Source organism: Equus przewalskii, chromosome 5 (assembly GCF_037783145.1).
Source record: "Equus przewalskii isolate Varuska chromosome 5, EquPr2, whole genome shotgun sequence".
Taxonomy (NCBI): Eukaryota; Metazoa; Chordata; class Mammalia; order Perissodactyla; family Equidae; genus Equus; species Equus przewalskii.
The window spans coordinates 81,371,601-81,396,491 of NC_091835.1; the positions used below are offsets into that span (position 1 = coordinate 81,371,601).

Genomic DNA, 24,891 nt, shown 5'->3' on the forward strand with positions numbered 1-24,891 from the left:
GATGACCATTTTGTAAAATAACTTGGTAATATCTGTAGAAACACACACGTGCAGTTCCTGTAACCTCGGAATATACATACTCTGGGAGACACGTCTAAGAGGGCTAGAGCAGCACTGTTCCTAAAACAAACAGAGCCACACAAATGGCCACTGACTGACAGGAAAAGAGCTAAGCTGTGATGCACTCACACAGTGGAATATTAGGCATCTGTGAACAACTTGGATCAACTTGGAAACAATGCTGAATTGAAAAAAAGTCCCAGATTACATCCAGCAGGTTGTCATTTTTAGAGAGCAAGAGAAGATCAAAACTAGGTATGTTGTTTAGGAATGCGTACATGACAATTACCGAAAAACAAAGTCCAGAGAATGATAACACGAAATTCAGGACCGCGATCACTTCCATGCCAGGGGTGGGATGGGGAGGAGCATGTAGGGAGATACACGTTATTGGGAACATCTGAGTTCTCAATGAAATAATGGGCTCATGGGTATTTCTTGTTTCGTAACTTGTGTGAGTTGCATGTATTCTCTTGTGTGAATCATATACTACCTAATAATAAATAAACTGTAATAGATTCAGACAAGTCAATGAGTAAGCGTCACCTATAATGAGTCACTATTAATGGCTAAAACATTGGTATTGATCCTTCCAATCCTCTCCACGCCTAAACACGTTCACATACATTTTTAGTGGAGAAGAGATGCTGCTGTGACCCCTCCTTTTCTCCCTGTAGTATGTGGGGGGCATCTGTCCAAGTCAGTGTGTACAGATCGATATCATTTAGCGTTGGTTTAATATTCTAGGGTTTCATTGTCCAACACTTTAACCAATTCCCTACTGGATATTTAGGCTGTTTTCTTCTATTAATACTACATGCACATTTTTTATACTTAGCTCTGTGCAGTATCAGGCACATAACAGGTACTCAAATATTTGTTGAATGAATTTTGTTTTCTTAGAATAAACTCCCAGTGGAACTGCTTGATGTGTGTTTTCTGAAGTGATGTCTTGTCAAACTAGCCCCCTGATAGCTTATACTCATTATGCTTTCATGAACAGAGTCTGAGTAGTTTCCATTTTCTCAGACTTCTGCAAATACTGGGTATTAATCTTTTTAATCTTTGCCAGTTCTGCAGGCAATAAAGGCCTCCTTCAGTTACGCATTTCTTTGATCAGCAATGAAGCAATCTTTTTGCATTGACTCTGGCCATTTTTAATTCCTCTGTGAGTTGACCATTTACTTCTTTTGCCCATTTTTCTACTGTGATATTAATCTATGCTTTCTAAGAACTCACCTATTAGGACTAATTAGCCTTTTTCACAGATGTTGCAAATATTTTCCCAATTTTTCACTTGTATTAACTTCGTTTATGATGGGTTTTTTGGGAGGAGAGGGGAAGAAGGGAGGATATAGAACTCTGTTCAAATTTTTACCACCACAGAGAAGAGAAAAATTCTATTCTCTGTTCCCCAAAATTAATAGTTTTAAAATATAAATTTTTAAGTCCAAAGTTATACAACCTGGAATTTATTTCTGAGTCTTGGCTCAGGCCTCATGGGGGCTTTATACTCACCAAAATAGGCAGTAAAGACATCCCGTCCATCTGTGTCTTATTCAGGCTGTAGCCAGCGATGTCCAAAATAGTAGGACCCAAGTCAATGTTGGCAACGAGCATCTATGAGAACGAGGGAAAAACAAGCAATCGAGAACACAGTTGGTCTGTTTTCCTTTTCTATCTATGCTAAGGCTCTCTTCCCCGCCCACCCCACCCAGGAGATAAACAGCACCTACTATTATCTTTTGTACGGCCCATGCTTACTTAGGTCTTACTGATTCATATACTCAAATATAACTACAATAATTTAAAAAACAAACATAAAGGCTTATAAAGCTTGTAATATATGCCCCTGGGAAGTTACATATTTATTCCACCCATACTGTTATTGATCAAAACATTTGTCAAAACTCCTTTAGGATTGCCTGGAGTCTGTTATGAATCACGAGAAAAATGTGAGGCTAATTATTTTATACCAAGTGTTGTCCAACTTGATTATTCCTATTAGTTCATTAAATTTGACTTCAAACGGACTCTTGACATTTTTGAAAGCCTCAAAGCTTGAATGCTTGCCACAGAGGAGGACATTAGCCCTTTTTATAGTTTCTCAAAGCGAGAACACTGCTAAAACATATTTGCAATCGGCTTTGAAGACTTCAGGAAACCTAGGCCAACAGTGCATCCACACAAGCTGACTTGCACGAGGGGGCGGAGCGCCTCTTCTGTGCCTGGACTCTCGGTTTAGCCTCCTTTATCCTCACCACAATCCTAGGATGCAGGCTTTCCCCCGTCTTACAGAGGAGGAAATGAAAGAAGTAACCGAAACGAAGTCAACAGCTTGTAACTGGAAAAGCTATCATTTGCTGACAGGAAAGAACGGTCTTCAAAATTGTCGAGAAAACTTCGATCGGCTTAGGAGGCCAATTGGGGATTAAAAAAAATCCAGCATCCCTGGTACTGTTAATTTATAAACAAAACCAAGGGTACAGACGTGAAAGGCAAGAAAATATCTTCAGAGCATAGCTCAGCAGGGGCCAGGTTTCCTGGCAGCTTGGATGGCTCCTGGAGGACAGTGACACACACAGCCTGGCTCTGAACCATCAGTCTAATTCCACAGCTGTCAGAAATGACCCTTCAGTGGCAGGCAACTCACGGGAAAGGCAGTCCATATGTTACTGTGAAAAACCACAAAAACCATGTCTCTAGGATTATACAATCCCCAGTGTTAGAGATAGCCTGCCTAGTTGCAAGTCCCAGGCAGACTAAGCAGCTTGTGACAGGGTCAACGAGAGCGGGTATGAATATGGAAGAGATCACAGCACGAGAGGAGACGAGCAGAGACAGAGACGACCTTCAGAATCAGATCAAGGCAACAAGACCCTAAAGTGACTAACAGATCTCCAGTGATGTCCAGAATGTGAATGAAGTGAAGCCAATTCCACATTACCATGTTCAAGGCAGCTTTATAAGAAAAGAAAAAGGATAAACACCAAAATAGTAAAACCCACAGAAATAAAAATGAGACTACCAGTCTCACCAGGATTTGCCTGAGGAGCCATCAGCTGTTAGGATGGGAGGCTCTCTGATGGCCGTTTGGTCCACAGGGAGGAAGGTCTGGAAGTTGCAGTACAGATCATGTCACTAAGATCTGGCACAAGTACTGTAAACACTGGACTCTTTCTTCCCAGACATCTACAACGATCACATATTCCCTAAGAATAATGGACAAATTCTCTTCCCTTCTAGGGTTTGGTTGGACTAAGAAGTAAAGTCTCAAAATTAGTGTACTGGGGCCAGCCCTGTGGTCGACTGGTTAAGTTCGCGCGCTCCAGTTCAGCAGCCCAGGGTTTCGCTGGTTTAGATCCTGGGTGTGGGCGTGGCACTGCTCACTAGGCCATGTTGAGGTGGTGTCCCACATGCCACAACCAGGACCCGCAACTAAAAAAATATACAGCTATATACTGGGGGGATTGGGGGAGAAAAAGCAGGAAAAATCAGCATACTACGTCAGGAGACAGGAGACTTCTCGTGCACACTGAGTATGAGTGAGGAATTCAACAGAGAATTACACAACCAAGAATCAGAGTGGATGCTAGGGGCCCATCACCATAACGACTTCTAGAAACATTAGCATTTCAAATTGTACTGCTTTTATCGCTAAATATAAACTTAAAGATTCCTTTATGGATTGGAATCGAGAAAGCTCTGACAAGACCAGAAGTAAATAATTTTGTAAGTCCCAGCCTCACAGTTTGTTTGGGAATGTGCTTAGGACTTAAGCATACAGACATTCTGCTCAAATAAAAGCCCCGAGAAGACTCTGGGCATGAAATCAAGGGCTCTCACGCCTTGAACCTGCTTGTTTTTAGCTCTGGAAGAACGACAGGGCTGCAGGATTACTGAAGAGTCAGAGGGCTCTCGGGAAGACACACGGGATTTCCAAACAGACACGGGAGCCCTGCTGCTGAAGAACTCGCGCAGGGCCAGCAGAGACTCGCAGCAGAGGGCAGCCGCTCCATTCAGTCACGAGCACTCGCCACGTCTCAGGCGCTTCCTCTGGATCTGCCCGAGCCCCAGCTTCCCCTGCAAGGAAGGAGCCAGGCCTCTGCCGAGTTACACGCAGAGTTTGCACTTAACATCCTCCCAAATTCACACCTGGAGACCAAGGCTTATTTCATCCGATGTCTGAAAGCCAACATGTGGTCTTCCCGATCCCAGCTGGTTCTGCGTCCCCTGGATCATGTTGGGTCATTTGAGTTTCCTACTAACCTTTCCCTTCCTTAAAACCCTTCTGAACTTCTGCCCTCAAATCTAAAGCTAGATTAGTTTCTAGCCGGAGGCGAAAACCTCAACAGCCAATCTTTGGCGTCCACACATACCACCTGCCCCTGCTCTCCCAAACAGCCAACACAAAGCTAAATCCACTGGTCAGCCGTGCCCTGTTTTGACTGTCAGGCTGTTGACAGCTCAGCCCAACTCACAACCCTGTACCACCCACAGAGCACTGGCACCGAGACAACCGTGCTGCCAACACGTGACGAATCAGCCACCATTCTCTCTGAATGTGGATGAAAGCGGGGGTGTCTCATACTTCTCCAACTACATCTGTCAGCAAAGCAGGGTGAAAAACACGGAGTTTGAGACCAGACATAGTTAATTTTCAGTCCTGGTTCTGTCTCTTAACGGGACCTTGGTGATATCTATTCAACCAACAGGGATGTCCCCAGTGCCTGTTAAGGGGGGTGCCTGTTAAGGGCTGGGTGTTCTAAGTTTAGATAGTGCTCTCTTCCTGAAACTCCTAGAGTGAGACAGACACGCTCGACAGGGTGTGCGGGTGTGAGCGCACCCACCCCACGTGGGGGCGGGGATCTGCCGTGACTTCCCAGAGGGGAGCCCTACGCTGAAGCCCTAAAGGACAGTTAACTTAGCCAGGTGACGGGGTCATGAGATGGGCGTTCCAGACAGAAGGAGCGGTCAGCCGCACAAGGCAAGGCGTGGAGAGAGGGCTCACTTAGGAAGGGCAAGCGGTTCAGGACACCCACGCCTTCCGTCCCGTGAACAAGACAAGCTCATGCTCTCATCTGCGCCCTCACACCTATGTTCTCTCCGAACGCCCTCCCGCAGATCTCTGCAAGCCGGAGGCCTTCTCCACACCCGGGTCTCTGCTCACACGCCTCCGAGGCATTCACCGACAACGCAGCAGAAGTTCCTGGCTCTGCCTGACACGGGGTGCTAAGAACCGCTCTCCCCTGACTGCTCACGGCTGGGGACCCCAGGCTCCTGGTGTGCTGCACTGGCACAAGGAGATACTTAACAGACAGTTGTCTGAGCTGGAGCGTGATGGCTACTGTGTGGACTCTGGAGCCAGCTGGCCTGAGTCCAAATGCAGGGCTCTGATACGTTTTAGCTACAGGATCTTGGGAAAACCATTTAACTTTGGTACTTCAGTTTCCTCATCTGTAAAATGGGGGTATTAGTATCCATGTCTCATAAGGCTGTGGAGGTTTGAGAAGTTGAACAGGTAATACACTTAGAACAGCACCTGCCCCATACTGAGCGTTCAATGTGTGTTAGCTGTTATCACTGACATGGCTTCCTAGGAACCGGGCTTCATTTAGATTGCTCAGAGGTGAAGTTTCTGAATTTAACATTTGGACACTACTGTTAACTTGAAGAAAGAAGGAACCGTCTGTTCCACGAGCAGCTGCTGCCACTTCTCAATGCTCTCATTCGGGCTCCTTCCCCACCAGGTTAGAAGTGGTCCTGTGAACCCTGCTCCTGGGAGAGGCAACAGCTGCTGACATGCTCTCCTCAGTTAGCTCCCAGCACCACGACCAATAAAACGTTGTGAACATTTAATGGTCTTCCTAACTTGCCCACCTCCTCTGAATGAAGAGGCCTGTTTAGAGGGTACTGAATTTGCAGTGGGGCCTTAAGAGGAAAAGAAAACTGAGAACGCCATTATGAAGGCCATTTTACCTTTCTGAGAGAATTTTAACAGAATTCCACCAAGAGCATTGTAAAAGGAAATAAGCGAATGACAGACATTTAAACAAAGTAAACATTAAGCCCCCAAATTAAACTAAATCCTCAATATCCCCAGAAAGTCTGCCCCATTTTCCAATTTTAGCTTCAATGATATAGTTGCTTATTTTCTTTTGTCCCACAGACCTGGGACTGAAACTGTGCTGTCAGGAAAGAGAAGACATAACTGGGAGAGGCTGCCAATTCTTATCTCCTGAGCCTTAGACTGAAGGGTTTTGGATCAAGGTGCCCACGAACTCTAGGAACAAAGTTCTTCAGTCTGCAGTACCAAGTCTGGAAAAACACACTGAAACCAAATGGGAATGGCAACAGAAGAATGTGGCGCACGATGACAGCTCTAGGAGAGCGTGAGTAAAGCAGAAAAGCATCGTTAAGGGGGGAGTCCCACAGAGGGAGGGACTAAGTCCTCGGAAGACCTGCTTTCTGTAGACTTTAACTCTCAGTGAGGGCAGACCAGCCACAGAAGCTCCTGGCCGCAGGTGAGAAACGCAGCCTCGGAATCCGCGTTTTAACAAGGTGCCCAGGGGATCTGCTCTACAGGGGAGCGGGCCCAAGCCCCACTGCCTCGCAGGCATCTGAACTTCAGAAACAAGCAGAGGTTGGGTCCCTATTCCAGTCAAGCGAGTCCATCGGAACGTTTCTGGAGGTTTCACAATTGCTGAGGGTGATTGTGATGCGCGCCCTGGTGGACAGCTGCTGCTCCAGGACAAATGAAGATCTAGTCTCAAAAGACAAAAGCTATTCATGCTGATACGATACGTATATTTGGGAGAAAATACAGTTAATAGGGAGTGGCCAGGAATTGAAAAAAAAAAAAAAGGAATCCCTGTTTCCAAGGCTCATGAATACACTAACGAGACCTTAAAGCCATCAGCCTTCATCCTCATCGGAGCAGAAATCCAGCAGCCTCCTCTCAGAAGGAACAGCCTTCCTTCCCCAGGCAAGTGCTACCTGTAAACAGCATCGTCTTATCAGCCGCCTACCTTGCTGGTCTGATTTGGTTTGATCCCAGGCCCTCGAACCAACAGTGGAACTTTGATGTCAAATTCATACAGCTGTCTCTTGTCTATTGGCAAAGAAAACTGTCCTGAAAAAAAAAAAACAGAGGGTAAAGATGGAGCCATGATGGAAGTGTGATGCACACATTCATTTGTTTAATCAACAGGAAAAACAAAAACAACTTTCCTCTAGTAATTATAGTGTTTTCATGGAAAGCTTAAATTTGCCCAGGACTCTTATTACTACAAGGCAGGAAACAAGGAGCTCATCTTCTTTAAATAAATGCCTAGGGGGCCTCCCTGGTCTAAGATAGGACAAATTCAGCAAAAAGAATGACTGGAATGAGACACAAACACATAATTTATGTGTGATACTCAACGTGATCACAACTGAATGCGGTTACTCTAAAAACTGCCAAATAAAGGGACAAAAAACGTTTATCTTGAATAACCTGCATTTCAAGACAAACAGTTAATGAGGGGAAGTCCTCCTCTGAAGAATTCCAGCTAAAAAATGCAAAAGGAAGGACAGAGTTATGAAGTCAGCGTTTTGCAATTTCTGAGGTAATAATGGATTTCAGCAACAACCATCAATGGCAGCTTTAGCCACAAAAGGTTCACAGGACGGCTTAAGGCTGATGCCATGTGAGCCAGCAATGAATACCAGCATCCTCAGAAGGGGCCACCACACACTGCGGGCATCACAATGTGATGCAAGAGGAAGTACGAAGCAGTCACCAAGAAAGCGTTCTTGCTGAAAACATAAACTCCTAAGCTTCTAGAGCAGACTACCAACCTAGGAAATGCTGAGTCTAGATAAACAAGCCAAGGCATGAGACAGCAATTAGCCAAATCCAGAATGTGAGGCATTCTAAAGGACAAAACACCAATTTTTCCAATAAATCAGTGGCAAGTGACAGCCTTAGGACACTTAAAAACTAAAGGGAGAGTGCGGACTTTGGATCCTGACACGCGGTAAAGTAGTCAGATGCACACCTGAGTGTTGACGGTGGAATCAGTGTCTGGAGCTTCTTCAAAACCTTCTAGCCAAAAAGAAGAACATGGGGACAGTAGAAGAACTCAAAGGACTGGCCACACGCAGCAGAAAATCAAAGCTGGACAATGGGGATTATTTTACGTGTCTCTACTTTGAGTGCTTAAAAATATTCAAAATAATTCATTGAAGGCCTAATTAATCTGCTCCTATGCAAGCAAGCCTCAGGTTAATTGCATTCAAGTTTATGAAATTGATAGATGGGGAAAAATGAGAACACTGATTTTTAACTACAGAAAGTCCAAGCAGAAAGGATGAACGTCAAGGATATGGGGCTCATACTGCAGGTTTGAAAAGACAAAGAACAAAACAAAAACACACACACAAATGAAAAAAACGAATTTCATGATTTCACAAGGAAGAGTCTTTCCCCCAGGACACTTCCTGTGTAAAGTGTCTCCCCGATCCTCTCAGGCCTACTTGTCCTGTAAATCTGGTTCCATTTCCTACCTCGTAAAGCCTGCCTCCACCCGTCAGGCCCATTCTCTGCTCCCAACTCCTACGACACTGTGGAATTTAGCAAATAACGACACCTGGTCTCTCTGGGTGGGAATGAGTGGGCCCTGTAAGCAGCAGGTCCTCCCTCTGGCCTGTCCACCCTGTACAAGGAGTGGAGTTCCCTGCCAGTGTGACTGATGGGTGAGAAAGGAGAGGCCCTCATGAAGGTCACAGGGTCCCTGAGCCCATCCTTACCTGTGTGGTAGCCGTTGTCTGACGTGTAAAAGATGTAGGTGTTGTTGAGCTCCCCATTGAACTCCAACCTCTTGACCAGTTTCTCCACAAGGTCATCAACTGAGAGGAGAGTCTGCCACCTGGATGTGAACGGAGGGCGGCAATGGCACTTCAGAGACAGTGGCTGGGCTGCTGCTAACTCACCGAAAAGCAAAAGCAAAGTCCAAACCCTGCCCTGAAAACCCTCCAGACCACTCTCCCAGGGAGGTCAAATGCCAGATTCCCCTCAAACCCGTTGCAAAAAACAGATCGGAAAATTCCAGAACATAATTAGTTCATTCCAAATCTAACTGTTTCCAAAGAAATACACAAGGCTTTTTATAACCAGTGAGCTTTATTATTATCTTTAGCTTTACTATGGTGATGAGAGTAGAGACAACCAGATGGGAAAGTTGTCAATTCAGTGCTGATGAATACAGATTAATTCAGACAGACCTGTGCCACGACAGTGTTCAGTGGTCTGAGCCAGGGCCTTAGCCATGAGCCAAAGCTGCCCACTCTCTGTTTTTTGGTTTTTTTTTCTGTTTTTAAATTATGGTAAAAAACACACTACATAGAATTTACCATTTTAACAATTTTTAAGTGTATAGGTCAGCAGTGTTAGGTATAGTCACACAGTGAAACAGATCTCCGGAACTCTTTCATCTCACAAATCTGAAAGTCTATACCCACTGAAGGACAACTCACTGTTTTGATAGACATATAAAGTTTCACCGGGACATGGCCACGTGCAGTCAGTCACCTGTTGTCTGGGGTTGCTCTGATGCTCCCAGGGCAGAGCTGAGCAGCTGAGACAGAGGCCATATGGCCTGCAAACCTATAATATTTACTATCTGGCCCTTTACAGACAAAGTCTGCCAACCCCTGGTCTAAACTAAATACACCTCAAGAGAAAGTAATGGATTTTTAAAAATTGACTTGAAAGAACTTCTTGAAAATTCCAAACAGCAAAGGCAAATATTTTGCTGTAGTCTAAGCCTTTGGGTCTTATGCAAATATTGGGGCCTCTCTCTCACACAAATGACCTTTTCTTTAGACACAGGAAATTGTTTTTTTTTTTTTTGCCAAATGGCTCCAGTTTACAGTATGTTTTAATAAGTCATAAAAACGGATTGTTTAATTAGTCCTGGGGTCCAAAGGCCGCCTCATAAACCTAAATGGAAGGGAATCTGCCTGCTTCTGAGGCCTCAGGACCCCCCATCAGAGACTCTCCCCCACCAACCTGCCCCCCTCTGATTTTGTCTCCCAGATAACCACGTGGTGCAGCCCCCCAATCATGGGCTGATCTGGAGGGTCCTAAAGACCACCCAGACTGAGAAAGCAGCAGCTCTTACCTTTTCCTAAAGGCATTATCTAAAAACTGTATTGAAGAATTAGTCATTGGGGTCTTGGCTTGCCGAATTAACCAGTGCTTGTTCTAAAATTCAAAAGAAAAAAACATGTTAACACCAAGTCACCAAGGTCAACGAAACTACTCGAGTAGACAGTGAAAAGGATCATTTTATACTTTAGCAAAAAAGAACTAACTGGAACTTGTATAAGCAACTTTACACTTTCCCTCTCCCCACCTCCCTCCCCTGTGTTCCTAAAAAAAGCTTTCCACAGATTATCACTCATCCTTCAGCTTCTTCCCACCGCCTCCTGAATGGCAGCAGGTCTGGGCTCCTTTGTCAGCAGCATTAATGGGAGAGTGAGTGAAAGACACTGGGAAACTACTGGCTACAACGAGGTTAAATTTAATAACTTTGGGTCTACTGCCCAAACTGCACAATGGGCAATATTAACTTTACCTTCTTCTAAGTTTTGCCTAATAAGTCATCGTTCTACTGCCCTCTATTTTTCTACCCGAGATATTGATCATCCTAGAACCTTGAGAAAAATCTCATCATAGCAATTTCCTAAAACTTCAAGTCCAAATCAAAGTGTTCTTTTCCTTAAATAAAAAAGTCACAGTTTCAAAAAAACACACACATTCCCACACACCATTAAGTCTCCTCTATATTCATAAAACTCTAAGCTGCCATCTCCCAAACTACGATTCTGAAAGTGTCCTTTAGTTAATATTGAGAAATTAGTAAATTGAGAAATGCTATACAGCATATCCTCCTGTTGGAAATTCAAAGAACATGCATTGCTGAGAAATCCTGTAGCAGAGTGACTTATCTACCTAAAGTTTCTAAACTTACTTGGTCCCAGAAGCTTCTATTAGCTTCTTATGGAACACAGTTTGAGAATGGCCCTCTCCTTTAAAACTCAGTTCACTCAGCTTTAAAATAATACTTAACAAGCACAAGCCTACAGTGTGCCACGCAGTATGCCAGATGTTTCTATGCACTTTAATCCACACAGCAGGTGCGTGAGGGATCAGGATCTCCCACTTCGGACAGAAAAATGCAAGTTCAGCGTCTTGCTCATGGTCAGGCAACTGAGTTAGAAGGTGGGAGCGCTGAGTGTAACTCCAGGACTCCTTCTCCCACTTCACAAGCATGAAGATTTCTGAGTGACAGGCAGGAGGCAGGAGAGGCGTTCTGCCTCTGAACCAGTGAACTGCGTGACCCGATGCAAAGGGAAGGGTAAGAGGCTGGCATGAGGCACACTGAGGTCTGAGCCCTGGCTCATTTCTCCCTTCAACTTGCCTTCCCTATCACACTGCACCGTGTCACCCCTTTCCTGTGCCTCAGGTCCGGTGAGGGCCACCAGGGAGACTGCTGCAGGCCCAGCGAGCCCGAGGCCCGAGTCTCAGCCACTGCCTGGCAGGAAGAGAGTCAGCAGGCAGGCTGGCAGGAGAGCCCGCAGTCAGGGAAGACGGCACTCTGTAACACCCGCTGTGGCTCTCGCGCTCACTGGATGTGCAGCAGGAGCCTTACCTGTACTGCAGAAGCACATTCACCTCACCCATTGTACCAGACAGGGGCAACTACCTCTAAAGATCTGGAAGGGAAACTACATGGCTCAAAGGCTCCCTGACAAGTCTATTGTACAGGTAATTATATCGAGCATGGCTTAATTAAAGGGTTAGGGAAAGCTACCGTTCCATGGATGTTGAAGTTCTTGTTTCTTGGGGCAAAGACATTCTGGAAGGTCTTCTGGTACTGAGGCGCGGCTGTCCACGGTGAATGAGGAGCTGGAGTGGAGATCATCATGAAGAACGGCTCAGAGTTGGACTTGTAGTCGAGGAAGTCCAAGGAGACGTTAGCCTGACACACACAAAGATCCGTCATCGCCTACCCTACCCACCACTGAGGGCCTGACAGATGCGTGTTCGCTGGTCAACACAAGGTACAGGGTCCCAGGAGCTTCTAACCAATCTCAGCACACAGTCACCGTCATCTGCAAGTCTGCTGGAAGATTTGGCTTTTAGGCAAAACTTACAGTAAAAAATTGAAAAAGCACACCATCCTAAGAGAGCAATTAAGATCTTGATTCTACATGATCTGAAACCGCTGTGCCTCCCAGAAGGAAAGAAATTGTAATCTGGCCACTTTAGTATTAACTTACATTAACGCAGCTTAGAGTGTACCCATTTGATGTCTTAAAGAATATAAAAAGAGAGTCAGCCTAATTCACGACAGGGGGAAAGGTGGCTTAAGTCATCTTAATCTTACAAAAGTAGGTAAAGAGTAGGTATCAGAAGCTATGCCAGCTCAAGCAGCTAAGCTAAATGAACAGTACGAAATCCAATACCTCACACCAGCACTTCCATTTATATGGACTTACATTTTCACTGACTTATCTGGAGGTACTTCGTAAAAAGGAAAGCACCCCCCGTGCATGCTACTTTTTGATAGTTCTAGCTGATTTATACTTTCATGTATTCCCAACGCTCAGCGCAGAAGACACTGACTGTGTCCCTTTCCTATCTCCAGCCCCCTCACCTGCTTCACTCGGGTCCTGTCGGAAACCCTGTAGTCTCTCCAACACGCCAGGCGCCTCACACTCTGTGTTCCCTGTCTGCGGCACTCTCCCCTCATCTGTACAGCTCACTCTCACCTCCTTCAGGATTTTGCTTAAAGGTTATCTAAGTAACCCCTATACCTGCCTCATTCCTCTAACTGATCACCACCTAACGAGTCAGCAGATGAATGTGCACGCACACACACGAGTAAACAAAATCTACCACGAAAAAGTGACCTTCCATACACTCAGGGATTGGCTTCATCTACTGCTGAACACCTGCTGTAATGTGGCTGAAGTATCTAGTGAACGAATGCTCTACAGACGGCTGTCAATAGAAACACCTTAGACAGCAAAGTCCCCAATTCACCAGATTTTAGCAATTTTTATATATAAGTACACAACGCCTGAAGAACTCCCATATCCCTATCCCTCCACCCTCACAACGAAGCCGCCATGTCTTGTAGCTTGTGACTAAAAATGGGGTCATGAGGGGCTGGCCCTGTGGCGTAGTGGTTAAGTTTGCGTGCTCCACTTCGGTGGCCTGGGGTTTGCAGGTTTGGATCCAGGGTGTAGACCTAGCACTGTTCATCGAGCCATTCTGTAGTGGCATCCCACATACAAAATAGAGGAGGACTGGCATGGATGTTAGCTCAGTAACAATCTTCCTCAAGCAAAAAGAGGAAGATTGGCAACAGACGTTAGGTCAGGGCCAATCTTCCTCACCAAAATAAATAAAATAAGATAAAATATTGGGGTCAACAGCAGGAACCCCTAACAAAGTAAAACCTCTTGAAAGTAATCTCTGTAGTCTTAGAGATTAGCCTTTGGAAAAGGGATTTGTTGCTGGAATTTCAAGAACATTAGATCAGAGCCCGGCTTACAGACGTACAAAGAAAAACAGTCTCAGGAGTTTTAACCAGTTGGAAATATTCTCTGGTAATCTGACCAAGTTATTATTCATTCCTATCACCCCACACGAACAAGTACAACTCAGGGTTTCTAGGCGGGGTCTTTAATCAAACGTGAGCCAGATCTGCCAGGACCGAGCTTCCGTAACTCACCAGAACGTCAGTCAGGTAGTCCACACTGTAGTTTTCACCATGCTTCCGCGCCTTCCCGTTGATAGAGAGGGTATAATTATAGTATTTAGAATTCTTTTCCTATTAAAGAGAGGAAAGTAAAATTTGTTATGAGGTCAGCACACAAAATCAAAGTTGGAAACCATGCTGGGCTAAACTATACTCTGTTTAAATAGTGATAAGACATGAAAAAGAGGTAATTCCCGTCATAAGCCACATCACAACGTTTCAGTCAACGATGGATTGCACACACGACGGTGGTCTCATAAGATTAATGCCATACAACCTAGGTGGGTAGTAGGCAAACCATCTGAGTTTGTGTAAGTGCACTCTATGACGTTCACACAGTTAGGAAAGCACCTAGCGACACATTTCTCAGAACGTACCCCTGTTGTTAAGCGATGGATGACTATACTCGTCAATGTCGAACTGGATTTTTTGACTAGGGTTTTATTAACTACTGGCACAGTTTCAATAACTGTCTAGTTTAAAAAGCCAGAAGTGGATCAGGTCAAATAGCAAAATATGTTGCTAAACCTTGTGCAATGAAAGAAAAACATCCCGCAAAGGAGTGACTCACAAATCATGACTTTCTTTTAAGGAGATAAAACAGCCAATCATACAAGCAAACCAAGTATGTCCAGATCAGAGCTAAATTAGAAAGGAAACATATTTTGCGCCTGTAGGGCTGTGTGTAATTGTCACCGACTTGAGGAGTCACTCACCAAGGCATACCAGTAACTCCAGCCCAGAGGAACGTGCTCGAGGCCACCTGCATCCGGGGCTCCATACTGAAAAGCAAGACAAGCAGGACGTGAGAAGCCCTTCGACAAGACCACATCAGAGAGAAACAGGGAACTTTCAGCATCTTTTTAGATCAGTGTCTGAAACACGGTAGGTGCTCAACTTTCCCAAACACATGAACCAGTAAGAAAGCAAAGAACACTATAATGCTAGGAACTTCGGACGCAGGAGTTGGCAAACTATGGCCAGTGGGCCAAATGTATCCCGCCAACTGTTCTGTATGGCCAGCAAACTAAGAATTTGTTCCAACCATTAAAAAACATAAACACCAATCGAAAGAAGAATATCATGTGACGGTTAAATGAAATTCAAACTTCAGTGATGATGCAGTTTCACTGGAACACAGCCATGCTCACTGGTCTGTGTGACGTCCGCCTGCTTTCAGGCTCCAGTGGCAGATCTGAATAGTCACAGCAGAGACACATGGCCCGCAAAGCCTAAAATATTTACTTCGGGCCCTCTACAGAAAAAGTCTACATGGCTTAGGCCACAGGGCTCATTTGCTGAGCTGCTAATGGCATGGACGGAATAGTCCAACTGACCTTGTCGCTAACAGCAGCAAAATAATCAGACTATGAGCTATCAGCTTGGAACTTCAGTTGTCCTGCTGATGACACTGACTTTGGAGCTCAATTTATCTGACGAGATGAGTACGTGACCAGACCACAGAATCATCCCATTTTACCACCACAAGGTTTAATACTGCCCATTTAAGGCAGAATTTAATCCCTGAGAACTGTATCTTTGTACTTTAGAGAATTTTTCCTAATTTTGTGTGCACGTTAGATGATTGTTAACATACAAAGTAGTATAAGTTCTCTTTATGACCCAGAGCCTAAACCCAATGACCTAGTATCCATACTTATTTCTCATGATTCTTTCCAAACTGTCTCATCTTCCTGCAAACTCACAAGGCTGCACGTTCTCCCAATTACTGACAGGAGGAGGAGAATTAACAGAAAATTCAGATCAGATATTAAGATCTCTAGCAACCACAGATAAAGTATATAAGAAAACGTACACCTTCTCTTTGTCCTGCATCCCCAGTTTTACTCTAAGAGATAACCCCAAACACTCTCAAATACGCTATTTCTTTTGCGCTTGAACTCTGACTAAAACCTAAGGCCAACGTGGTGGGCTTGAAGCCAGGAAATCTGGCCTTGGCAGGTCACAGTGAGGTACCCTCCTTCCAGGCCCACGAGGCCAGCACACCAGCCACTTGGCTGTGTGTTTTAATGGCCGGAAAGTACCAAGCTCTGCGTGTTTTCCCTTTATCACTGAGCTGTCCACATTTTTTCCGCATTTTTCAAGTTAGAAAATGGGTTACACATTAAGTCGTTGTAATTCAGGAAAGATACTAAGAAGAAAAAATTCTTCACTCTGATCCTGATAAAGGGGAAATGGAAACAAAGATACTGTGACGGCCACATGACCGGCAGAATTCTTGAGGAAAAGGGGAAGACGCATCGGACAGCTGCCATCCTAGGGCAATTTCTAAAAAAATGCTCCTGAGACCATTAAAGGAAGAGCAACTACAACACCCGGATCATGTGAGTAAGCTCTTACTTAACGGGCAGATTAGGAGAAAACAACATACACCAAAAACCCTTTAATGTGACCTGAATGGATGCTAATTAAAAAACAATTAACATGAATTACATTAATGCACATTTAAAACACTGCTAGTAAAAAAAAAAAAGAAGAAAAAAAAGGAATAATTAGGCCATTCAACATACCTCATTTAAGTATTTCCCTGCAAAAAAGGTTTGATAACCACACATGGACCTGAGAATTGCTGGGAAAGTATTAGGTTCCTGGATCTTCTGCCAAGACTTGCTGCTGCAGTTTCCCTCTAAGGTGTTGTTGACCACGTGGTGGTTATGCGGGTACTTTCCCGTCAGGATACTCGCTCGGCTCGGGCAGCAAAGAGCACTTGGCACGTACTACAAAGGAACAAACGCAAGCGAAGACAAGTTACCTGAGAAAGATGATTTCCCATCATTTCTAGAGAGAAGAAGGAAAGCTGCTCAAAACTCTAACTTCTAGCTGCCCAGGGAATACAGATTTTCTTCCCACGCGACACGCTTCAGAGCTGCTGTCTGTCACACAGTGGAGACGGTAACGCAGGTAAACCGAGAGAACGGATTTCTTTCTCAGCTGGTCTCCTTCTGCAGGATAACAGCTATTCTAATCTCATCTGCCAAAGAAATATTTCCATGCACGGAGCACAGCAGGGTGGGAGGGAGGTCTCAACCAAAGACAGAGACTACCCCTTGACTCTAACATGGCTGAAAAGGAGAGGTTCATTTTCAGGCTGATCTGTAAGTATACATTTCCCGTATCACTTTATACCCTGGACACAGACGTTTTCTTCTACTGTAATCGTGTGTCCATTAGCTACTGTCGTCAACAGACTTACTCCATCCTACCCGATAACATTTGTATACGTCTTAACATACGTCACCAGGTCACTTTCCAGAGGGTGGGACGAGCTTCTACCTGCACCAGCAGGGAAAGCACACTCATTGGAGCACACCCTTGCCAAAATTACATCTTAGCCTTTGTAAATACTTAGCCTTTCTTTGGCCTTTCAAATTGGATTTGGTATTTTTAAATACTAGTGGGGATGGACGTTCTCCACACGCGTTCTGACCAATTCTGTTCACCTGCTTCGTGCATTTTTTTCCTCCCGGGCTGTTGGCCTCTTGTTACATAAAATTTGAGCTAAGGAAGGATTCCATCATGTTACAAATACTTCCTGTTTTTTACTTTTGCTTTTTAATTTTGTTAGCTGTTTGAGTTTTGTAATTTTTATACCGGCAAGTCTTTTCTTTCCTCTTCTGTTTCACGACCTATTTTTTGGCCAATACCACACTGTTTACTGCATCTTCATATTATACTTTAGTATCCAGTAGAGCAATTTCATCCTTTAAAAAAATTACCTTGATTGTTTTAACCTAATTATTATTCCAGATAACTCTGAAATCACTTAATTCAGCCTAAAGATATCTTGTTGAGATTCTGATTAGAATAAACATTTCATAATATTCTATCTTCCCCCAGAAAACGATGTGCATATCTACATATTAAGTATTTTTATTGTAGCACTCACAAAGTTCTGTTACTTTATTTATAGAGGTCTTAACCTTTATTGGCCACCACCAGCTGTTCCTAGAGTTTGTATTTTCCTGCTGTATGAATGGGATCTTTTCTCCCCCTATATTTCGCTAACTGGTTATATGGAAAAAAGTTATTTTTATTTTTTTCATTTCTACCTTACTCAATTCTATTAATTTAAAAAGTTTTCCAACAATTCTCCTGTGTTTTCAAGGGAGAAAATCCAAACAGGCGGAAATAATAATTTTGTCTTTTTCCAGTGGTTTTACCTCTTAACTCCATAAGCCTTTGCCAACGACTAGAGAGTTCAGAACATTAAGTGGAGGTGGTGGGCCTTTGTCTCATCCCTAATATTACCCTGAGTCTTCCACCTTAACTGTAAGGTGTGCTATCTGCTTGAAATAGTCATCACAGTAAGGATGTACTCTCCTAACAGTCTAATAAATTGTCAGAAAAGGATGCTAAAACTTCAGAGGACTGAAAGCATCTATTGAAATGAACATCTCTCCCATCCTTCTTTCAACTACTGATAGCGTGTTAGTGGACGACTGAGACAAGTGTTTACTTTACATGTATCCCTTCATCTAACCTCACAAAAACCCGGACAGATGTTTTAGTACTCCCATTTACAAATGCGGAAACCAAGGGCCAGAAAAGTTAATAACCTGCCTGAGGTCACAGACCTAGAAAAGATGGAGAGAGAGCATTCAAAACTAGGCGATCTGGCCCCAGAGTCTGTGCTCTTAGCACAACACTACGCTGCTATTCAATGGATTTCCCGACATTAAGCTAGGCTACCACTTACTTGGTTATGTGCACAGTCTTGAATTTGACATTCATTTTTTATTTTTTTGCTGAGGAAGATTCGCCCTGAGCTAAGATCTGCTGCCAATCTTGCTCTATTTTGTATGTGAGATGCCTGCCACAGCATGGCTTGATGAGCAGTGTGTAGGTCCATGCCTGGGATCCAAATCTGTGAACCCCAGGCCACCAAAACAGAGTGTGCAAACTTAACTACTATGCCACCAGGCCAGCCCTGATTTGTTAGCTTTTATTTTGGATATTTGCATCTACATTTATATATATATATATATATATATATGTTTCTCTCTCATACACACACACACACATATATAGTTGTTGTTTTGGTTTTTTTGCTATTATCTCTCTCAGGTTTGGCTATCAAGGTTGACTGGGCTTTGTCAAGTGGCCTGCAAGCTTTTACCGTGGAACAGTTTACACAGCATGAACCTTACTTGATTCTTACAATCCACTTTCAAACCCCAAACAGTGAGGTTTTAAGTAAAATTCTCTAGTTCTGAGTTGTAGATCAGACTGGCTTAGAAAATACCTGCAAATCATCTTCAATTGGTAAGACGTAATACTTCAATTAAAAGAATTTGTATCACATTAAAGTCCTTCCTTCAGATCAGGCATTTAACCAGAAAAAAAAACACACTGATTACCCAAAAGAGAGTGTTCCTTCCCAGAACATAAACACAATTCAAGTGTAACAAAATTAAATGAGCTTCAAAACTTACAGCGCTGGAGAAGGTCATCCCCATCTCCCCGATGAGAGCCTTGGTTTTCTTCAGCGGTGTCTGTAAAATACATTACCTGTTAAACAACTCCTTTCAGTAAACTAAAACACACAGATCAAAATTTGCGTCTTTTGCATCTTACTCTCAACCTTTTACTCCCAAACGGTCAGCTCCGTCTGACACTAGGAAACACTCAAGAGAGTCCTGTGCGATTCTCAAGATGAACTAAGCAGGTCTGGCTACAGTCTGTCATTTCCTGTGCAAAAGTTCAGGGGTCATCAGGCTTGGAGGGAGGAAAAGTTCCCAGCCGATGGCATTCTTCTAGCAACGCGGATTTCAATGTAATGAAATGTTAGATCCCTTTTCTCATTCGTCACCTGCCCCCTTATGAGAGAGAGAGGGTAGAACTACCTGTATCAATTCATCTTTAGAAGCAGGATGTGGGAAATGATATGAAGGAAACCTTCCACCTTTTAAAATAGAAATAAGATAACACTTAGGTTCCGAAAGCAAGACAAAGCCCTGAGGCTGAGACTGACTCAAATATCAGACATTCAGTGGTGGAGCCCAGAGGTAACTTTAAGCTCACGGCCCTCTGGAGCAGACCAATCACCTCCTCGGGTAAGGACTAGACCAGGTGTCAAAGAGGTGTACACAGAACCCCCGTCGAGCAAAAGACTAGTCAGAAATGACTCTGTTTTTAGCCTTGATTTTTATCTTTTGTTCAAAAGGTAAGATCCTGACAAGTATAGAGAACAATTAACCTCAAATCCTAGGGTGAAGATCAAAGTATGAAGATGGTCATTTAAACACAAATAAAAGGAACACTAATAATCTTTTTCAGATTCTAGACAAGAATGAACCACTGAAGAGGCTCATTTTAGTTGTACTCTATGAGTCAGTTCATGAGGATGCCAAAGGACCTTTGAAATCTAAGCCCATACTGAATGCAGTTTTATGTATATTTCGTTGTGCAATAATTCCTTAAAAATAATCCAAATATATAACCATGTTAACAAGAGCCTCATCTTGACTATTGTCTAACCGACTTTTCTCCATTGCTTTATACAGATAGTAGAAAACCTAGGGAACCCATCAGCTCAAAAGGGTGAGAATTCTAACTTATTCAAGAGCTCTGACAGTTTCCTGAGCAGATCCATAACAGTTCCCAGGAGATGCTAGCGATCCACAAGGTCTTTGCTAACCTTCAGAAGCAAGGTCAGCAGTCATGATCTCCCATGAAACATCACTGAGGGCTACCCTCAGGTAAAGAACATGGGGCTGAACCAAACACTGGTTGATGAAGAACCCGAGTTATAGTGAGGGCCTGGGGAGGGGAAATGAGAATGCCAAGGGTAAGTGGGGAAAAGGACCATGTGAGTTGATGATATGGGACTCGACTGTCAAACTGGTAAATATGCAAAGCTACCGAAGAATATCTGACTTACACTAAGACTATACTGTGTGACTATAACCCATTTGTTAAACACTGAACATGTGCCTGACACTGATCGAGGCACTGGTGGACAAATGGCGGTCCCTCCTGATCCCTGTACTCTCGGGGACTTAACTAACAGGTAAACAAGCGTTTCAGGCGTGACAAGCGCTATGAACAGAATAAACCAGCATGATGTGCTCGCAGCGGGTGGGAGGAAGGCAGAAACCACTTTAGACGGGTGGGAGGAAAGGCCTCTTTCAGGAAGGAACTTTGGTACTGAGAGTCATGTGATGCGGAGTGAGCCACACCAAGGTCCAGGAGCAGATGCTTCCAGCCCGAGTGAGCAGCAAGGACGAAGGCTGTCAGGGAAGGAAAGAGAGACACGGGAGGGACAGAAAGAAGGCCAGTGTGGTCAAAGCAGCACAGTAAGTGAAGGGGAGCGTGGGGTTAAGACAAGCTCGGAGAGTCAGGCAGGAGCCAGAAGATGATGCATGGCCGCGTGGGAATCCAGATTTCAGGGCAAGTAAGAAATCTGTATTAACAACCATAATCTACACTGCTAATAGTAGTACGAGTGATAACCATAATCTGTGCTTAATCAAACAAGTCTGAAACAAGAAACCACACTGTACTGAAATGTATACATGTGTCCACGGAAATAGGAAATGCTAAAAGGGATCCATAAGATCTAAGCAAAGATGGTGACTGGTCAGGTTCAGGCCATACAACGTTCTCTAGGAAGCAGCCAATCTCACACTCGTACGTGGGGAAATGTGTTACTTTACTCATCTGAAGCAAAATCCCTTCCAGAAGAATCCTCAGGAGTCATTTACTTTCCTGGCTCTCACGTATGGCTGCGCTGAAATAAAGTTTTGACAATTCTCATGATTCTATGGCTAACTTTCCTTTTAGCAAATGGAAGACCACTTTGCTTTAAGCAAAGCAAAGACACGATGCATTTATTCTTCCCTACATTTCATCCCAGCTCCTTCCCTCACTTCCCTGAAGTTTCGAACAAATGTCACTTTTTCTAGATGGATGATTTTAACAAGAGCAACCTGTGCTTCTGTGAAGAACAGTGTGTCCATCACACCATAATGACCTTCAAGTAAAATCAAGAAATAGATAGGAACAGTTCCTTGGGCAAAAAAAACTAAAAACGGAGTCCCACAGATGATATCTTCAAAAAAAAACAGTGAAATGGTGAAGATGACGCTCCCCCACAAAAGTCTATTTCAAAGGTGATGGAAAGATTCCACATAAGCCACAATCAAACACGTCCTATGATCCTCTGACCTGAGTTAGTGTGGGGGATTGACTACTGTTTATTTTGCCAACTATGGCAGCCATTTATAATCTTTTTTGGGTCAGACACCTCCTCTCTCCACAAAATAAAAATACACAAAGTATTACATGTAAATTAAGGCGTTCCATGACCCCATCGACGTCCCTGAATGTCACCTGAAGAACCTTTGCTGTATGGTACAAGTGACTGTGCTGATGTGCATATGTAGAATGCCATCTGGTAAGTGAGTATCATCACAGAATTCTAGAAGAGGAGAAAAAGCATGGGGCTCTGAGAGCCGAAGACTCTGAGCTTTGCCCTTTATTAGCTACACGGACCTTGGTCAAGTCACTTAACCTCCGGGACGTCTTAGTTTCCTCTTATTTAAGATAAGGACGACAGCTATAGCAAAAGACCCCTGTGATGAGGCACAAGTGTAAGACACCTCACACTCTGACTGGCTCCAAGTCAGTTCTCAAATGCCCTCACTGTCTTCACTCTCTCTTCAAGTCCTGTTTGACAACTAGTGGTAGAATACTCTGAAAAGGCTAGTAGAGAAGCCAGAATTCTCTAGAGAGGTGGGAGCATTCAAGTTGACTTGTCATTCCCTGCACTCAATTTTTGCTCCTCTCTCCAGCATAAACACCACTAAGAAAGAATCTGCTGCTGGTGTAAAGAGACAAAGGGGATTACCGTGCTACGGGGGAGGGACCTCAAATACACACACCACACCTGTGGTCGACAAGAACTGATGGAACTGAATTCTGAACGCCTTAGAGTAAAACAATGAGTTTTGTTCTCAACAGAGACGTGGAAGGCTGACCTTTTAATTCAGGCTTTAGTCATAAGCTATTATTCATTTCTGATGGAAATTTTTTTTTTCAAAGGAGTTCTGTGAGGAGGATAAGTGTAGTGGTTGGAATGGTGGAAAAAACAAAGTAAAATCCAGGAGGGCAATTAAGTTAAGACTCTCAATGTCAACGTGGCTGAGTAGAAACTAAAAGACCATGAGGCACATGTGGCAGGAAGAAGTGTGGAGTCAAAACGCAAGCATCTTAAACACCATCTAGAAAAGCTCTCATACTCTTGAACAGAGGCCCGAGTAAGAAATACATTTTAATTCACAACCCAGAAATACATACATATGGATATGCTTACCTTTACCACATGTCCCACACAGACCTTTTCTATTCTACTCTATTCCGCAGGAAAGTAAAAATGCTGGTAGCTACTCAACGAATTTCACAACTCCCTCTCTGGGCTGATGAGCAGTTTGAAGGACACTGACCTAGAGGGTTACTACACAGAGGAAGTTAGGGACCGCCTGCCTCCAGTGTTTTCACAGTCTCAGCATTTAGCCAAAAACAAAAAGAGAACTGAAAGGAAGAAAGCGATAAAGCATTTGTCTTTAAGAAGATAAGACGAATGCCACCCAAGATCAGAGCACTCCTAATGCCTCAGCCACCCATGGGCCTCGGGCAAGCCACTTTCTGGGCCTCCACGAGCACCACGGGGTTGGGTGCATGCTTCTGAAGGTCATAAATTCCAGAACTCTAAGATAAAGAAGCAAAACTGACTCCGGGAAAGAAAGGAGTCTTATGACAACACCCTTCACTATACAATGGAACACTGACAGTATCGAACGCATCAGCCAGGTGTCCAATTAGGCTAATTGAATTTGATTCTTGCGAGGCAAAGCACACGCTGAACAGTTCGACATCCTACCTACCAACCGCATAAGTGCATTTCAGCACTTATTTTACAAACATCAGGCACAGACGCCGTACACAGGGACAAATGCAGAGGTGGCCTAGGTCCCCTCACAGAGGGGGCTGCTCTCGTCCTCTGATCCAAAAGAAAACCCACTAAGGCTTCCGCGCTCTTGGCCAGCACCTGCTCCTCGGTGGTTCAACCCATCACTAACTGGCGTTCACACGTTTGTCATGAGACGTGAACGCAAACTCGGCAGCAGTAAGGTGCAGGCTAGAAGCTCCGTGTGGTGCGTGCATATGTGTCAATCAGAAGAGATGCGGGAGAAAGAGGAGCAAAGAGAGTCCTGCGGCCCCTCAAGACCCGCGTAAAGGGCCTGGCGTGGCAAAACCAAACCTGCCCGGGGTCCGGGCAGCCAGTCCAGGGAGTCGGGGTGGGGATGGGGCAGGAGGCGAGAAACCAGGGAGTCCGCCTGGAGATGGAGGGGCGGGGCAGAAAGGGAGAAGAGTTACCATGCCGCCGAGCACTTCGTCCTGGTCGTCGGTGAGGAGCAGCACCACGTTGGGCCTCCGAGAGCCTGCCGCCGCCCCGGAGACCCCCAGGCAGCCGCCCAGCAGCAGCGGCAGCAGCAGCAGCGGGCTGCAGGAGGGCAGGTGGCGGGGGCTGCCCCGCCGGGGCCCACCGGGGGCCAGAGGCAGGAGCCGCATGGCGGCCAGGGCTCCGGGGGCCCCCGGCACGGGTGGAGGGACGCGCCGGTGGCTGAAGAGCGAGAGGCTGGCGAGGAGGAGGAAGACCGGGCTGGACGGCGCAGGCCGGGGGCGGCGGTCAGGCGTTTTCTCCCCGGGCGCGATCACGTGCGCCGGGGCAGGGGGCGGGGCGCGCCGCGCGGTCACGTGACGGGCGGCCGCGGGGGCGGGGCTGCGGGCGGAAAGGGCTGGAAACCCGGAAGCGGGCGGAAGGCGGGTCCCGCTGGTCTCAGGCTCAGGGTCGGTTGGCTGGGGCTTCTCCGGGGTCTGTGTCCAAGAGCTTGGTGCAAAGATCAAAATGGAGGGCAGATAAAACCGAGAGGAGAAGGGAATCAGCGGACAGCCAGCGATTAGGAGGAAGGGGGAATGTGCCTATAGATTGTAA

The 24,891-nt window shown here is 44.9% G+C and overlaps 1 protein-coding gene across 2 annotated transcripts in view; it reads right to left on the reverse strand.

Annotated features, from left to right (window-relative positions):
- Positions 1-24,674, reverse strand: part of GNS (glucosamine (N-acetyl)-6-sulfatase) — a 37,156-nt gene extending 12,482 nt beyond the window's left edge. Inside the window, exons 1-10 of one of the 2 annotated variants that reach the window (XM_008530508.2) lie at positions 24,273-24,674; positions 19,328-19,387; positions 16,406-16,612; positions 14,591-14,656; positions 13,848-13,946; positions 11,919-12,086; positions 10,224-10,306; positions 8,851-8,969; positions 7,089-7,192; positions 1,579-1,680 (exon numbers count right to left, since the gene is read on the reverse strand). In XM_008530508.2, the coding sequence (XP_008528730.1) occupies positions 1,579-1,680; positions 7,089-7,192; positions 8,851-8,969; positions 10,224-10,306; positions 11,919-12,086; positions 13,848-13,946; positions 14,591-14,656; positions 16,406-16,612; positions 19,328-19,387; positions 24,273-24,467 (1,203 nt within the window). In that variant the 5' untranslated portion in view covers positions 24,468-24,674. The remainder of the gene's footprint in view (positions 1-1,578; positions 1,681-7,088; positions 7,193-8,850; positions 8,970-10,223; positions 10,307-11,918; positions 12,087-13,847; positions 13,947-14,590; positions 14,657-16,405; positions 16,613-19,327; positions 19,388-24,272) is intronic. The other variant, XM_008530509.2, reaches the window with a different exon arrangement.
- Between the last annotated feature and the right edge of the window lie 217 nt (positions 24,675-24,891).